Raw genomic sequence first — 17,499 nt, 5'->3', positions numbered from 1 at the left:
GCGTGAGCTTACTCACTATGGAGGGGGAATTAATTGCAAACTCTACAGCTGCTAAAGATCACTTCTTCCTTTACATCTTCTGGGGAGAGGATTCCTGTCACATTTTGGCCTTTTTTTTTTTTTTAGTGAGGCAATTGGGGTTAAGTGACTTGCCCAGGGTCACACAGCTAGTACGTGTTAAGTGTCTGAGGCCGGATTTGAACTCAGGTACTCCTGAGTCCAGGGCCAGTGCTCTATCCACTGCGCCATCTAGCTGCCCCATTTTGGCCATTTTTGAAAGGTCCTGGCATGTGTGGAGAAAAGTCAGTGGGAGGATCTTACCGTGGATCTTTTGTCTTAGGAGATGCCTGCAGATGGGGGCTTAGATTGGCCTGACTCTCCTGACCGGCCCTGCTCTCGGGGATTCTTACACTAGACTTCCACAGTGTGAGGGCCAGATTTATTATGGAAGAGTTAACTGGGTGGCTCGCCGTAATATTGGGGTTCAGAAAATAATAAGGGACCTCTAGGTCCCAAGTTTCCTCCCTTCCAAACTGCCTTTTTTTACTTATTTCTCCCAGGCTAATAAGAAAGGAGATTAACAGCCTCTTTTCCACAAACAAACCAGGTTTTATTCATGGGAATAAAATTTACAACAAAGGTGAAGTTAATAAAGCCAGGGACAAGGGAAGAGGGGAAGAGAAAAATGGATAAGCAACCTGGCTCTAGCAAAGACTGACTCAGTCCCCAAGCTTGCTTCCGGCATTCGAAGAGCTGGCCTTGTTTCTATTAACTCACCACCTGGGGGTCCGTAGTTTCTATGGGAGTCAGCTGTGCAGACCCTCTCTGGTCTGCTCACCAACAGGAAAGAGCCACCTCCCGGTCTCTGCGTTCTCTTTTCTGCCGTTTTTCTCCCTCCCCCAAAAGGAAGGTGCTTCAAGTTGCACGGCTGTGAGTGGTCCCCCTGCTGATGTCAGCAGTATATGTTACTCAGGCAGACCAGGTCAGGCCTATATCTAATCATCCCAAGTGGGCACTTAGTCGGTTTCTCAAACAATACTAAATCATTCAGGTTGGACCCCAGGGCATCTGCCAAATTCCATTATTGTATCACAACAGAGAAGCTGGTTGGAGATAAGGGGTGTGTCCCAGCTGGCAGGAAAGAGTGGGCTTGAGTTGTGCCTTCTGAGACAACATTTTCTTATTCTCATCTGTAGGCCGGAGCTGGTTCTTTCCTACTTACCTCCTGGAATGGCGAGCAAAGTCAACACTAAAGGTAAGGGTGCAGCTCTCCTTGGCCCCCAGGCCCTCCCAGGGATTTGGGGCCCCTGGCAAACATTCGTAGACTGACTGTGCGCCAGTCCCTTTTGAAGATGGTCTCTCTCAGTGTTTGGCAAAAACCTTGTTTGCAGCCTTCCCTCCTCTGTGTCCATTGGGGGTCCCAACCCACCCCACAAGTCCCTGTGCAGTTCACCAGGCTCAAGGTCTGCTTGCTCTGCTTTGCAGCCTTGCAGACCTCGAAGAGAGCAAGGAGCCCTGGAAGCAACTCCAAGGTGCCAGAGATTGAGGTGACCGTGGAAGGTGAGGCCACATTGCTGCTCGTCTTGGTGTCTGGTCAGGAGTCCTTGTGATGTGGGGGGTGGGGGATGCTGAGTCAGAGCATGTTCTCTTGGGGGGGGCACAGTTACCTCAGTCACCACACAAGAGGCAGACAGACCGTCGTGTAATGAAGAAATCCCAATTTATTTTTTTTCTTGCTTCCTGATCGCAGAGGAAGGGTGTAGGTTTGTTGGGAAATGGCCTAAGGCCTTCACTGAGATTGTCAGAGAGCAAAAGCAGATGAGGGGGAGTGGCTGACCCGGGACAGGGGTGGGGGGGCCCTCAGGGTTGACCTTGGAAGTGAACAGGCACATGCTGAGTGGCTACAAATCACTGCTGGGAGTTGGGGGTGCCCCAGGCACTGTTTATGGGGGAGTCTCTGAGTCAGGGCTGTGCTCTCCCTTTAGCCGTGCATTTGCTTTTGGGACAGTGCCCTCAGTTGTGTCACCCCTTGTTTATATATAGTGACGGTCAGTGGTTGGGTGCTCTTAAAGGAAGCCATGGATTGTGCTCTGCTCCTTTCAAAGGGAGCCTCCCCATCTCATCCCAGGAGGCTGCTGCTGTAGCCCATCTGGAGCTCTGCAGAGCTCTTGGCCTCCTGATTGTGTGGACAGATGCACTGAGAGCCCGGGCGGGTGGTGGTGACACTGTGAGGGGAGAGATGAGGACGGAAGGGGGAGTGTGTGCAGAGCTAGATTCAGAGACATGTCACTGACTGCATCTGGGGAGCATCTTTACCCATATTGGGTCAGTGGGTTTTTCAAGTGAAAAAATAGCAGGTAAAGGATTAGAAAAAGAACTTGAGGGGCAGCTGGGTGGTGCAGTAGATAAAGCACCGGCCCTGGATTCAGGAGGACCTGAGTTCAAATCCGACCTCAAACTCTTGACACTTACTAGCTGTGTGACCCTGGGCAAGTCACTTAACCCTCATTGCCCCGCAATGTGTGAGGGAAGAGACGATGGCCCAGGAGGCTTCGTGCGTATGAGCTGGACAAAATTCCCAGGAGGGAGACTGAGAATTTTTGTCAGAAGAAAGCTGGGAAAGAGGGGGCCAAGAAACCCAACGTGGGGCACAGTGGAAGGAAGACAAGCCCTCTGATGGGGCAGCTGGAAGGTTGCTTCTCCCTTTGGAGAGGGCGATTTCAGTTGGATGATGAGATTGGAAGCCAGACTGAAGAGTTAGAAGCGAGCAGTGAAGGTGCCTGATTGACCACAGGGGGCTTTCTCCAAGAGCGAGGCCCCAGACAGCAAAGAGGAGAGAGACACAAGGATAGCCTGTCCAGGGTTTTGTAAAGAGACTGTTCCTACCTGCCCTCTAGGAGCTTAATGGAGGGAAGCGCTGGGGCAGGGAGAGAAGGGATGATGTTCATGGAGTGGGAACCGAGCACAGCAAGTGATGGGTAATGAGATTAGCCAGAAACTTCTGGGCCCCATGAGATAAAGGGATGAATGGAAGGGTATTTAGAGGATGAGGGAGAAGGGGGCGTATTTGTGGGCATCCAGGAAGGAGCCAAGAGTCAGGCAGAGATGGAAGATTCTTGAGAGGAATGGGGTCCCTTGTCAGAGGGCCATCTCTTCATGGGAGGAGATCCATTTCTAGAGTACCCACTGTGTGCCAGGCACTGGGCAGAGCGCCTCACAGTTAGTCTCTCTTTAGATCCTCTTCACAGTCCTGGGAGGGAGGTGCTGTTGTTATCTCCATTTTACACCTAAGAAAACTTGAGGCACACAGAGGACAAGTGACTCGCTCAGGGCCACGCAGCTAGGGAGTGTCTTTGGCCTCTGCCTTTTGGTGAAGTACAAAGGAAGGTCCTTATCAAGGGAGCCATGGGAAGCTTGAGGAAGGGAAAGAGGTGTGGAATAAGCACTGTCCGAAGGGGAGGGTGCCAAGGATGGGTGGGTAGCCTTGTGGCCTTGAGGGCCCAAGTGAGATAATGTCCCATAAATTGGTTATGGCTCTGGTGGGGGGGTCCAGGGTTTTGTGACATTAACCAGCCGTCCGGCAGCATGTGTCACCGAAGCTTGGCTAGGGAAGGAGTGACTGGTGGCTTGGCCAATCCAAAATAAATACAATATTAAAACGTTTTGTTACCGTGCTCTCTAAGGTACTTAATATATATTCGTCCTTAGTCTTTTGTGGTTATTCCTTAAGATCATATATTCATTTGGGGAATACTCTTTATTTATGCATCTCTAGGTCCTAATAATAAGCCACAAACGACAGCTGTTCGAACTCCTACCCAGACTAATGGTTCCAATACTCCCTTCAAGCCTCGAGGGAGAGAATTTTCATTTGGTAAGTTGTTTGGTGTTTTTGTTTTCATTATTTTCTTTGGAGTTCATATGAAAGGGAATTTTACTAAGAATATTTTGCATCACCTCATTGGGATTCTGGACCTAAGTTCACACCACATAGTTCTCGGGAGCACTGAAAGCATGGGACAGTCTTCTTGTACTGGGTCAGGTTGAGATCATAAAGATGATTATTGTTTTATTGGTTTTTATACAAGAAAATACTGCGATAGCCTTTTCCTTGGGAGGTTTGAATAACCTGTGATGATGGTAGTGCTGGGACCCATGCTTTGTCTCTTTTGCCTTCGAAAACAAGAAAATCTGAAGATTTTCTTTATCTTGGAGAGATTTTAGAAATGTTAAATGTTCGAGAAAGGCCTTGATATTCTCTCCGATGCTTCCACGACCCCTTTGCAGCGGCCACTGAAGCTACAGGGTTAACTCTATTATGTTATTCTCTTTGTTTGCAGAGGCCTGGAATGCTAAAATCACAGACCTCAAACAGAAGGTTGAAAATCTCTTTAATGAAAAATGTGGTAAGTGTATTTTAAAACTAAGCAAGTGTTTCCTGGCTTTAGAAGTTTTCAGGAAAGCTGCTCGAATCCTGTCCTTGAATGTTTAATTAAGGTGTTACTGATCCCTCAGAGTCTCGATGGCCTCCCTAGAGTTCTGCTGAACCTGCTCGAAAGCCAGTTGTGCAGGATATGGAGGGGGAATGCCAGGATTTGGAGACTTGGGCATGCCACGAGCCCATTTCTCAATACCACAGCCCCTGTGTCATCAGTCATGCTGCTCCAATCTCTGTTCTCTTTCAGGGGAGGCTCTTGGCCTGAAGCACCCTGTGAAGGTACCGTTTGCATTGTTCGAATCTTTCCCTGAAGATTTTTATGTCGAAGGCTTACCGGAGGGTGTGCCATTCCGACGACCATCAACTTTCGGCATTCCAAGACTGGAGAAGATTCTCAGAAATAAAGCCAAGATCAAGTTTATCATTAAAAAGTATGAGAGGGAGGTTGATCAGACCCCTTCCATTGAATATGCTTTGGCTAACTTCCTGTAGGGCATACCTAGAACCATCCTGAGGCTGTGCCAGCTTGCTTTCCAAAAAGTTAGCTCAGATGCTGGTTAATGGTGAGAAAGCTGGTCAAAGAACAGTGGGAAATGAGGAAATAAGGTGCTCAATATCCATCCCTTAAGTTGTCTGTCCCTACCCACAGTGAATGGTATGTCCTCCTCAAGGCTTAGGAAGACTCGTGGGGCATACAGTCCTTAAATGATTTGGGGCAGCTAGGCAGCTCACTGGATAGAGCACTGGCCCTGGAGTCAAGAGGACCTGAGTTCAAATTTCACCTCAGACACTTACCAGATATGATTCTGGGCAAGTCACTTAACCTCAATTGCTTTAACCATCCAGGGCCATCTTCAGTTGTTCTGATGTGTGTGTATATATGTATATCTTGCCACTGGACCCAGATGGCTCTGGAGGAGAGAGTGAGATTGGTGACAATGTATAGCCCTGCCTCACTTAAATTCATTTCAGTGCAAGTCATGACATCACCCCACTGTCACAGTCCTCCTCAAGAATGAAGGACAAACGACCACAACCTTAAATGATTTAGAGTCCAGACTGGATAGTGAAGACTATTTAATTGTGTCCTTCAAGAATTCTTGCTGATGATTTGAGGGTACATTAACTCTGGACGTAACAAAAAAACGTTAGGGGAGAAATTGTAATGCTCCTCAATTTACTTGATTTCTCCAAGCCTATTTGTTGGTAGTGTGAGTCAGAAGAGAGTACTTGGAAGGGATCGAACATTTTAAATATTAAATAAATTTTAAGTTTCAATTACCTATCCATAATAGTAATTCGCTATTGGACACAACTGAGAGTTGTATGACTACCAACAAAAACTTGTTGGCTTACATGTATTTTGTCTTTGGGATATGAATTCCTTGGGTTAAAGTTTGCTTTTGTTTGGGTAATTACGGTGTCACTTGACTGATGAAAATTACCTCTTACCTCCATCTCTAGGCCTGAGATGTTTGAAACTGCCATTAAAGAAAGCACTTCCAAAAGCCCTCCAAGTGAGTATGACCAGGAGTAGCACTTGATGAGTATGTCACTAAGACATTGATTTGAAATTCTATTCCAAGGGATCTGTGATCTCATCGATCCGGAGCTTTCCCTCCAATGATGCAGATCACACTTCCTGTGGGCCTGCCCATCCCGTGGACTCCTTCCCCCAAGGGCATGTCTGCCCACCCTTCTGGGGCCTTCCTCTGCCTCTTGGACCATGGGCGCATACGGATAAAACACATGGGCTGTCATGTATCGCTTACTCCAGCCATGTGATCTCCCCCTCCTGTCTTGGAGTCTTATGTCTCTTTGTTGACATCCCGTATGCCAGTGCTCCATCGTAATGCCTTGTTTGGGTTGTACTGCAGCCTGCTCATGCCTACCAAGTGCTCTGCATTGCCCTTGAGGGATCCTCAGCTCCACTTCTTAGGAGACTGTAAGGTTCTGTCCATAACTTGTAGCCATGCACCAGAAGGGTAGTAATGAAAACCTAGGCCTTTGTTTCAAGGAGAAGGATGGCATCATTAAAACAGCGACTCTAAGCCCAGGTCAATGTCCATTTGTAGTGTCGGCCAATATGTGTATATCTTTGTCCCTGAAAGAGAAATGAGATGAGCTCTAACTGCATATTATAATCTACATAGTCGTCATTCTTCATCCACTTAGTTTTTCTTATGTGGGTGGTTAGACCAAATTCTTTCGAGTGATTCTGGATCTCATTTAGGAGGCTCTGCAGTATTCTCGGGCTTGATGAAATCTCCACAATGTCACCCACAAAAAGGACCAATCTGGAGGACTTCACCATCTATAGGGAATCCCTCTTTGACGTCGGACTCTGCGCTGGATCTCCTCCATAACACTGGTGAACACCTTGGGCGAGCACACATCTCCCTCTTTTTTGCCTCACTTGATAAAAGGATCAGGGGGTCAAACAGGGTTATCTCTGTCATGTCTTTGGAAGAATCTTAACTAATTTTGACACACACATGGGAGACGTCTTGTTGGAGAAGAGCCTTTTTAATAAGGTGCATTTTGCTCTACTCAAACAAATGCTTTTGGAGACAGTAAACAATCCAGTGGGATTCTGTATTCTCTGTCTCTTTTCAGCCTGTAGTCTGATGGTTGAGATAAAGTCTGCTGTCGAATGCTGTTTGCAAAATTCTGATTATTCCCTTTTAATTCCCTCTTCAGGCTCGCCCTTGGTGTGTATGTGTTTGTGCCTAGATTATTGGTCTCATAAGAATTGTTGTAGTTGGAGAAATAGTCAAAGAGGGGGCCTTTGGGGGACAGTAGTGACGAGGGCAGAGTTTTTTGCACCTTTAGTGAGTCTTCCTCCTTCATACAGCTTTAGAATAGATGCTTCAGAATGATAGTGCCTCAGCCAGGATCTCCTTGGTGTGCCTTTGGTCTCATCCAGCTGCTTCTCCTCTCTCTCTTTCCTTTGGTGTCATTACTCCTCCTCTAAAAGCACATCCAAATTGTGATATTAAACCACAACCAAGCATGGCGGCTTTGCTGTCCCTTGTTTGTTATGCAAAAATCTTTGCAGCCATTTCCTATCTTGCATCTCTTTTTTGTCCTCTTTGCAGTTTCATTCTTAAATATCCTCAAAATGGCTTTGCTTGGTTGGATCTCTTACCAGTTTTTTTTCTTTTTTTAACCGGTTTTCCCCTGTACTGCTTTTCACTGTTTTAGGAGGGTACACTTCTCATAATCCTTTATACTTTCCTTCCCCATAAGGTTTATAAACAAGTTCACATTCAGAAATTGTCAACTTTGCATCCCATATCTCTCTGCTACTGTGTGACCAAGTGTGGCATTTTTTAAGGTTCACTTGGTCTCCCTTATTAGGGTAGTGAATTTAAACTGGATAAACTTGGGTGTAAAATTGTAATGGTGAATTTCATTTGCCTTCCTACCATTCCTGCTTTTGTATTGTAGTGTTAGTAACTTGTTTGAATAGATCAGGTTAGAGTTGTTTTAATTTTGTTCCTTGTCTTTTTCTCCTTTTTTTTTTCTTTTAGCTCTGTATTTTTGTCTTTACTCTAACAATGGTGATCTGATTATATGTACAGCTGATTAAGGAATGATTCCCACAGTGGTAACAAGTCATGTCCTGTCATTTAAAAAAAAAAAAATTATTCAGGAATTTCCATGCACCTACTTTACTCTCTCCTCAAGAGAGCATGTGTGAGATGTCTGTATAGTCCACCCTCCTTGGCCTCTCTCATTCCCCATTTCTGCCCTGTACTTTTCACTGCTCTCACCTGTCCCACCTTTGTGTTTGCCCTTTCCATGGAAGTCACTAAGTATCAGGGTCCACAGTGCTTTACTTTGGAGGCTCATATCAAGCTGTCCGTACAGTGCGTCTGCTGCTTCGCCCTGTGCGATGCATAGGTGGCCGTTGTATTTTTGGTGGTCTTTTTGAAGAGTCAGCTTGAGCTTGTGAGCATAGAGCACAAAGGGAGGGGACCCAAGGTTCCACGGAGGGATGTTACCTCTTGTCTCTGGGCACCAGATAAGACAGACCACCACAACCAAGTCATTTGCCTTTCCCAGGACATCTTGTGAGCCATCCTTTTGCTGCACCTTGCTTCAGTCTTCTGGGTTTTGTCTTGTTTTTGTCAGGGAAATGACTTCAAAAACCTAGGTTGAGTTCTTCTAGTGTTGCCAGTTGTGGCTACTGAGCGTGGATCTCACATTCAGGGGGCTGACCATTCCAGGTTTAAAGCTATGGGGGTTTTAGCAATCACTAAATCGCACTTTTACTATAGAAGCACAGGACTGAGCACCATTTTGAGTCCGTTACCATGTGGCAAGCCTTCTGATGATTAGTGAGCGTTTCCAAGACATCACTAATGTGGTCTTTGGGAAATGGGCAGGGTCCCTTGGCTGAGACCAAGACTTTTGAAGCCTGGTGGCAAGGCAGCATCTTCTAGAACTTAGTCCAGCCTTCTGGAGTCCAAAGCAGGAGGAGGCTTCAAGTGGGACTTTGTGGAGGTTCATTCTTTGATCAGATGAGCTGGACTCAAAATGAGAAATCCTCCTTGTCCAGAATTGGGAAGCGTTTTCATTTGTTCGTTCGGTCAGTCCTCCCATGCACACCAATGTACTTGGTTAGGTGAAGGTCATGACCCTATCCTCAGACACTGCGCCTACTGTGCCGTCCTGAATGGTGTGGGCAGGGAGCGAGGGTGCTGGACATGCACCCACCTCGTACCCGTCTAATGCCAGGTTTCTGTTTGAAGGAAAAATGAATTCAGCCAATGTCACCACCACAGCAGCAGGGGTGGAAGACCTCAACATCATTCAGGTGACAATCCCAGGTACGGTTTCTGTGGTGTTTTCCCGGCTGCTTCTTCTCAAGACTCATTTACTCCATTGGATCTCCTGGGGTTTCTGGCTTAGTTGGTGTCATGAGCGACTGGCCCGTGTGTGAGCAGCTCTGCTGCCCTCAGGAAGGAGACTGAGACCATGGCCTCTCCTTAATTGGTTTCATAATTGGAAACTGTTGGACTTTTTTTAAACTTAATACCCAGCTAGCTTTGTACACTTAGAAATGAGGTGACGAGTAGAGTGCTCACTGGCCCATACAGATTGAATTGTAACATTTCACACTCTCCTGAACCTTTTCTGGGCATTAAGAGTTTTGCATTTTCCTTTAAAATCTTCTCAGATGATGAGAGTGAAAGACTATCCAAGGTGGAAAAGGCCCGACAGCTGCGAGAGCAAGTGAATGATCTCTTTAGCCGCAAATTTGGTGAGTCTGAGGCTCTGCAGGCCCAAGTTAGCCAGGGTGAAGCACAGTCCCACGGCGGCAGTGGCAGGCGGTGGCCGGAGTGGCAGGCTCCCCAGCAAGAGTGCTGGGCTTTCTCCATGGCCAGGTGCTCCTGGTACGAGGAAAGGAGGCACCAAATGAGCCAGGAGTGGAGAACCCCTGACCACCCCCTCACACATCCCTGCTGACTTCCAAGACAAGTCTTAGTGGTGCCCGCTCCCCTCGTTAAGCATTCTGCAGGCCAGGGCAGCAGGAGGGAGGCGACCCCTGGAGCCCCTCCCTGCCCCTCCCTTCTTCCTCTGGATCCAAGATTATCTTCAGGAAAGGAGGGCAAAAGGGGCATTAATTAAGCCCCAACTGTGGATCGGGCATGGGACTAAGCACTTAACAGATGCCTCGTTTGATCCTCACAATAGCCCTGTAAAGCGTTGCTGTGATTATCCCCATTTTGCAATTGATGAGACCGAGGCCGATAGAGGTTGGAAGTGTCTGAGGTTGCATTTGACCTCAGGTCTCCCTACCTCTAGGCCCAGTGCTTTCTCCACTGATCACCAAACTCGTCCTTCAGTCTCTAAAGCTTTGAGCCTCATGTCTCTAAATGGTGATTGGTACTGCTGGGTGACTTGTGGGATTAAGGTGAAGATCACTGTCTAATGTCTTAGTTGTCTTTGGCAAATAAACATGAAAAGGCTGTCCTGTACTTTAAAAGTAATGTTGGGGCAGCTAGGTGGCGCAGTGGATAGAGCACCAGCCCTGGATTCAGGAGGAGCTGAGTTCAAATCTGAGCTCAGACCCATAACATTTACTAGCTATGTGACCTTAGGCAAGTCACTTAACCCTCATTGACCCACCAAAAAACAAAAACAAAACAGAATGGACTTAAAGTGAAGAATGAGACACACGATTAAAAGTACTGTTTGAAATTTGAAGGTGATTTCTCCATGGGGAAAAGCTGGATAATCTAATGTTAGAATTGTGGAAAAACTGCTCCCGTGCTCTTTCTGTTCTCTCTCTCAGGTGAAGCGATTGGCATGGGCTTTCCTGTGAAAGTCCCATACAGGAAAATAACCATCAATCCTGGCTGTGTGGTCGTCGATGGGATGCCTCCTGGGGTTGCCTTCAAAGCCCCCAGCTATCTGGAAATCAGCTCCATGAGGAGGATCTTAGATTCAGCAGAATTTATCAAATTCACTGTCATTAGGTAGGTCTCCTAAAAAGCAGCCCCTGGTAACTGTCCTAAGAGTGGCACCCACAGGTGATGGTGAATTCGGACTACAGCTAGGGGGCACAGTGGATAGAGCACCGGCCCTGGATCCAGGAGGACCTGAGTTCAAATCCACTTGACACTTACTAGCTGTGTGACCCTACGCAAGTCACTTAACCCCCGTTGCCCCGCCAAAAAAAAAAAAAAAAGAAAGTAGAGGGGAGCTGTTGACCCCTCACAGGGCACAGCTATAATCCTCACTGGGAGCAAAGCAGAAGCTGACCACATGTCACTGCAGTTGAGAGTCAACTTCTTGTGCTCCCCTAATGTCAGATACTGAGGCCTGCAGGGATGGCGCCTCTTCTCATGGGATTTTTCTAGCCTCATGAAATCTGGCAGATGCAAGTGCTTTCATAGGAAACAGCACCAGTATGGGCACAAGAAAGTGCTATCAAAGCAGAGACTGGTACAGGGGGAACCTGCCCGGAGGCTGCCAGGGAGGCTTTGTTAACATTTGCATTGGATTTCACCAGATGGGCAAGAATTCAGCTGATGAGAGAGGATTTCAGGGGAGCTTCTCACCCTAGCTGATATTATGTGGGAAATAATACTGTGGGGAGGGGCTTTAAAGGCCATGGGGACCAGTTGAGCCATTGAAAAATGATAGGACCAGCAAATAGATTTTGTTGTTCAGTCATTTCAGTCTTGGCAAAGATCCTGGAGTGGTTTGCCATTTCCTGTTCTAGTTCATCTTCCAGATGAAGAAACTGAGGCAAACAAGGTGAAGTGACTTGTCCAGGATCACACAGCTAGCAAGTGTCTGGAAGTTGCATTTGAACTTGGGTCTTCCTGACTTAAGGCCTATGGTCCCACCTAGCTGCCCTAGCCAGTCTAGAGCTACATAGAGTTAGCTTGGCATCTCTTAGGAAGGTGGGTTCCAGGGAGGAAGACTTGTGAGTGTCCTTAGCCACATCCCTGTTGCTGTTAGTGAATGGGATAGTTGCTGGCCAAGTGTCTAGTGGAATGCTGCTGCCAACCCAGCCCGCTCCTTAACTTGGGCCCTGGGCACCCTTGCCCGGACCACAGTCTCCTGCCTTTGTGGCTCTAGATCTTTGAACATGCGCCGGCCTAATGGCTCATCGTGCCCTTTCCAGCTCAGACTCTCCTGACCTCCCTATCTGTGCCCTTCCCTGGAATCTTGTCACCCTAAAGATAATCCCCCCACACACACACACACACACACACACTGGTTCCACCTGTGGTCCCTGACCCAAAAGATTGGCTTGGGGAGATGAAGAAACCGTGTCCTTGAGGTCACCCTTGAGCCACTTGTATAGCTCGCTGCCCAGCCCAGTCCAGCCCTTCCTCGACTTGAGAACACAATGGGAACTAGCTCGACTCACAGAATGGAATGTTGGAAGGGACGTCCCTGGCCTGCCCCAAATGGTCTTTGAGATGGCAATTAGAAATCTCCAGTGGGGGGAACCCACCCTCCCTGAAGCGAGTCTTTGGTGTGGGGGCAGCTTTAATGTGGGGTCCCCCCCAAGCCTCCCAGGTTCTCGGTTCTGCCTGAGGCCTTATCCCATCCCTCTTCATGATAGTCATGACAGCTGTTATTCCCAGACCAAGAGAATGCTCTGATTCTGCCTCCTCCATCTTGTACACGTGTCATTGTTCTCGTCTGAGACCCACCTTTAACACCGTGTGTTTATCCCTATTGAAGCCCATCTCTGGATTTGACTGGAGCCCCAGGATTGAGCCTGGCTTGCCCCTCCCCACGACTGTCCTGGCCCTTGGCTGCATCGCTTCAGTCAGGGAGAGTGTGGCTAGCATGCCAAGCCTTAGCCCGGGCAGCATCGCAAGTCATCTTGGGGGCCCTCTGGCTTCTCTCCTCCCAGTGGCCCCGGGAGCAAGGCATGGAGCTGGCATTTCTCTGATTGGCTGGCTCAGGGGTGGGGGTGATGTCATTGAAACATGAGCTGTCACTGTGCTGACACTGTTTTTTGGCTAGGAGTCATTGATCGATACTGAAGAATGAGTTGTAGGGGGAGGGAGATGGGGGGGGGGGAGGCGCTGGTAAGCTCCTTTGTGAGTAGGTAGAGTTGGGATGTTTTCAAGCCTGTAGAGATGAAAGATGCACATTCAACCTAAAGCCCCGTGCCTCTCTTTTACAGACCTTTTCCAGGACTTGTCATTAATAACCGTGAGTATTTCATGAGATTACAGGAGTTGGGAAAAGATCAGTGTTCCTCTGATGCACCAAAATACTGATTCATTTCTCTCTGTATGGTGTGTGTGACTTGCCGGTCAGACCCAGTGGTGGGGATCTTCTGTGCTCTTCATTGTGAATGACAGTTTGCCATGTCTGATGAGTTGAGGCTTTCGCTAGACCTCTTTAGGGAAGGGGCCTAGGGAAAACCCCCAGAATTAATCTTTGTTGGTCGGAGCAGAGGAATGATTTAAGCACACTTTGGACCTTAAGATAGTGGGCACAGGCAGAAGACTGCCTGCCAGGCTTGCCCTATGGACACTGTAAGGCAAACCTGGTGAGAGTCTGCCCCCCAGCAACAGCCCCTTGCTAAGAAATCTGATTAATAGGACAGCAGCCACTTTGAAAATGCTAGTGCCCATCTGCTGTGTTAGAGTGCTGTAGTATGATTAGGGTTAATACTGTAGCTGATGCAAACTTTGAAGCTAATGGATGAATAGCTGTGGCTTATTTGTTAGACAAAACCTCTTTCCATGACTGGTTTCGGACATGGTTATGTAGTTGAGCTTGGCCATATTCTCGTTAAAAATGTTGGTACATCAGATGGTCCTCCTAGTATCTGCACCATTGTTTGCATGCACACAGTGAAATGCCTTAGGCCTTGTCCAATCATAGGTCTGCTTGTCTTAAGGATCAGACAGGAAACTAGATAGGAACCCAATAAGTCCTGAAGATGATTTCTCTTTTAAATTCATCCAATCATGTCACTTATTTTCTCAGAGTTGGTTGATCAGACCGAATCAGAAGGCCCAGTAATACAAGGTATGTACAACATAAGCCATCCCTTCTGAGATTGTTGATAATAAACTACGGAGGTGATGCTGTCGGGTTGCTCCTTAAAATCAGCTCCCGAAGTAGAGGTTGTTAGCCCATGTGTCTAGGAGAGAGATGCTGTGTCAGGGCCCTTGTGTCCTCATCTGAGTGGTAGGGGTGTCCCCAGGGAGACAACCAGCCTGTTCTGTTGCAGAAAACTGGGGAGATGCAGTGGGAAGGGATGAGACTGTTGGAGATATTTGGGGGTGGTGCTGGAAGGAGGGGGGTGCCCCTCTGCTGCTTCAGGCGTGGAGTACATTGCTAAGAGTAGTTGTTTTTTAGTGTACATTAGACTGGCTGGCATCTTTGGGCTGCCTTCATATTGGGTACCACTGTTGGAAAAAGACCCGATTGGTCACACATTTCACATGTTCCACCTTGCTTTTTGTTGGTGACCAGAGCATGGCTTCTATGTGGGGTTTGGTTCTGGGGGTGTGCTCATTCATCACGTAAGATGGTACTTGTATGATGTGCCTGTTTTTAGCCATGAATACATCCTTGTAAAGGCACTACAACAGTCATGATACAAGTTTATGACTTTTTATCCAACAGCTCTTGTAAAATAACTTTTAAAGCCATTAAAAACAAAAAAATATGTTTCTTTTTCCTGTGTAGAATCAGCTGATCCAAGCCAGTTGGAGGTTCCTGTGACAGAAGGTATTCAGGGTTGTAAGAAAGGGGATTTGTGCCCTCTTAATTAGGAAAAGAGGGTTAGGTGTGGCCTTTGTCCAAAGTATTCAAGTAGGACCAAAGGACTCTTTGTTCTGTTTCTGCATGAAGATTATTTGTCTAAGATTACTGAAGGGCTGTGTAATTCATTTGGGCCCTTTGATTTCCAAATTTTCATAGACATTTTAGGGATCGTAATTGAGATGTGAAGATATGCCTGACATAGGCAAAAACTCTGGCCTAAGTTGGGCAGTGTATTTCTATATTCAGAACCCTTTTCTATACATAAATACCTAAGATGAGATGGCTTGGTACTCCAAAATGCAGTTATTTCCTTGAAATAGGGTGACTTGAGCAGATTGAAATGATTGTGACATTGTCAACAGAACAAGCGCTTTGTTGTAATGGCGTGTTGATTCATCACATTGGCTTTCCTGGCATTGTTTATGTGACTGTTGTCTTCTCTTTCAGTAGATATAAAGGAAACAGAAGGAAGTTCTCAAATCAAACAGGAACCAGACCCGACGTGGTAGACCTCTTCATTCCTGGGGTAAATGCCTTGTTATGTGTCACATGAAAAGGGTCGATTTTGTTATGAGAAGGGTGGGCATGCTCGTGGGCAGCCCAGAGGTGAACAGGCCAGGCCAGCTGGAGCCTCATTGAGAATGCGCATGGAACATTGCACATCTGCACACGCACACATGTAGGGCCTGAGTTGGGTTGGACTCTGGCTGTATACGTGCTCACCCCGAGGCAGCAGGTCTAGGTGTGGGTGCTGGGTGAGCCCTCAAGTGCCACATGAAAACTAGCTCTTAGTGCATTCATCATCGATGAAGCATCAGTAGTTGCTCTTCCAGGCTAGGGATTTGTTCTCCATGGAAATAATAATTATGGTTTTTCTAATAAATGATCCAGAAGTCCTGATGCTTGCATTCTGCTGCATTGGCGAGTTGTTACAGAAATGGGACCCCATCCTCTCCCCTCACCAAGTTAAACATACACGATACCACATTGTGGTGAATACTCAGAATCTTGAGTTTTCCCCACCATCAAGGAAGGGATAAGACAGCCTGGGTCAGCCCTCCTCTTCATTGCTGTCCAGGCCAGACATTTATTACCATGGGCTCATGAGGAGAAGGTGTCCAGCTTTCTGTGATGGTTCTTTTCATTATTTTGTGGGTTGGTGGTTGAGATGAATGGGCCCTGATGGTTTGATTAATAAAAACTGATTTGGGAATTATACTCGGGATTTGCCCAGCATCCGCTAAGTGTCAGAGGGCAGATTTAAGCAGTGGGTGCCAGTGGTGGTGATGTACTGTGGGTAAAGGAAACGGTCGCAGCCAGTCTTCAGACTTGTCATCTTGATGAAGGTGAAATTCCTGAAATTAAGTTAATAGATTTTTCTTTATTCCCTCTCTAGCTTAAAAGTATCAGTGGTTGAGAGAAGAGCTTGCCGGAACTGTTACAGCCGAAGCTGTGTAATATAATTGTATAACAGAATGACCTTCTATACAAACCTTTTTTTCTACTTTTAGATAGAAATGTCTACTTTTTCAGCAGTTCTGTGAATTGAATTAAAGAGCAGAGTGACTGTAGATTTGGAATGGCTGGTTTACTTTGGAATCTAAGGATTTTGCAGCAGTGCTGGAAAAAGGACTGGAGGAGGAGTCTCATCCATCGTTTTTTGTTTTGTTTTGTTTTTTTACGTAATCAGCACAGACTTGAGAAATGGTGTCGTTTGCCAGCCAAAGGAAGATAAGATCTCTCCAGCTGGATCCATCTCAGCTTTGCAGCGAAGAAAACACCTGCTGACCATCGTTCAGTTCCTTAGTTTTTCTATTTGAAAAATCATTTCCATGATTCTGGGTTCCCATTTCTCCTTTAACAGCTGAGTGGACAATAGTATATGTATATTTGACTGGACTTTTTCCTACGCTATCTATCACGGTTCATGTTTTTCATAAATAAAAAAAGCATCTGGTTCACCTCACAGTAAGAGGTCAGTATCTCAGTGTGTGGGTAACAATGAGCCCTCTTCCCATTTTACTTCTTTTTGTCCAAATAAAGAGTGCATGATGTATCCGGAATAGTAGCACAGTTAAAAACCAGGTATGGAAATTTGGGCAAGCTAAGCTGGACACTGGAGCCTCCCTGTGGCAGGACCTGCCACAGCCCCAGGCTGAGCAGTTCAAGCTCAGCCGGCTCGCCTGCCTGCCTGCCGGCCTGCCTGCTGTGCCCGCTCCTCCCAGAGGGTGCGGCTGGAGCAGCGTTAGAGAGAGGCTTCAGTGGCATGTTTGAGAGGTTTAGAAGCTAATTACACATCCTCTGATACCTTCCCCACACTTTGTAGGAGAAACTTTAAATGTGTTGAAATTTCACAAACAAAAAACAATTGTATGATACCAGCTCTATGAAAAGCTAGAAAATGTGATGGTTTAGAGTTTTCGTTAGCTTTGCCACAATATTCACAATGGAAAATTATATGACATGGTAGCAGAATAGACCTTTTCATGTGTTGCTTATATTTTACCTCAAATTAAATTGTAGATATAGGGTAATAAATAAAATGCATCCATGCCTTTCACACACTAACTCATTTCTTTCTAAAGTGTTTTCATGATTCTGTCTCTGGGAATCCTCGTTTGGGCTGGGGGTCGGTGGTGGGCGGAATGGAGCTTGGCCTCAGTGCATCCATGTTATGAGGGTGGGGAGGGGGAGATCTAGGTGGCCCCTGGCACCATGAGAATCATTTCCTATCTGGGACCCAACATTCTTCCCTCCAGCTCCCGGGGTGGGAATGCTCATTAGGAGAGTAAATC

General features: G+C 46.8%; 1 protein-coding gene across 20 annotated transcripts in view; it reads left to right on the top strand.

The window, feature by feature from the left end:
• The window catches only part of GTF2I (general transcription factor IIi), a 96,528-nt gene extending 79,256 nt beyond the window's left edge, over positions 1-17,272 (top strand). For 8 of the 20 annotated variants that reach the window (XM_044004371.1, XM_044004386.1, XM_044004382.1 and 5 more), the window contains 15 exons: positions 1,197-1,255; positions 1,486-1,560; positions 3,776-3,874; positions 4,341-4,406; positions 4,686-4,869; positions 5,903-5,955; positions 6,672-6,809; positions 9,196-9,273; positions 9,624-9,707; positions 10,743-10,926; positions 13,104-13,132; positions 13,919-13,960; positions 14,627-14,668; positions 15,152-15,230; positions 16,101-17,272. In XM_044004371.1, coding sequence (XP_043860306.1) covers positions 1,197-1,255; positions 1,486-1,560; positions 3,776-3,874; positions 4,341-4,406; positions 4,686-4,869; positions 5,903-5,955; positions 6,672-6,809; positions 9,196-9,273; positions 9,624-9,707; positions 10,743-10,926; positions 13,104-13,132; positions 13,919-13,960; positions 14,627-14,668; positions 15,152-15,213 — 1,195 coding nt within the window. In that variant the 3' untranslated portion in view covers positions 15,214-15,230; positions 16,101-17,272. The remainder of the gene's footprint in view (positions 1-1,196; positions 1,256-1,485; positions 1,561-3,775; positions 3,875-4,340; positions 4,407-4,685; positions 4,870-5,902; positions 5,956-6,671; positions 6,810-9,195; positions 9,274-9,623; positions 9,708-10,742; positions 10,927-13,103; positions 13,133-13,918; positions 13,961-14,626; positions 14,669-15,151; positions 15,231-16,100) is intronic. The other 12 variants (XM_044004390.1, XM_044004387.1, XM_044004389.1 and 9 more) reach the window with 7 other exon arrangements.
• Positions 17,273-17,499: the final 227 nt, after the last annotated feature.

Source organism: Dromiciops gliroides, chromosome 4 (assembly GCF_019393635.1).
Source record: "Dromiciops gliroides isolate mDroGli1 chromosome 4, mDroGli1.pri, whole genome shotgun sequence".
Taxonomy (NCBI): Eukaryota; Metazoa; Chordata; class Mammalia; order Microbiotheria; family Microbiotheriidae; genus Dromiciops; species Dromiciops gliroides.
The sequence above is the reverse complement of the archived record's forward strand: the minus strand, read 5'-3'. Positions and strand labels throughout refer to the sequence as shown.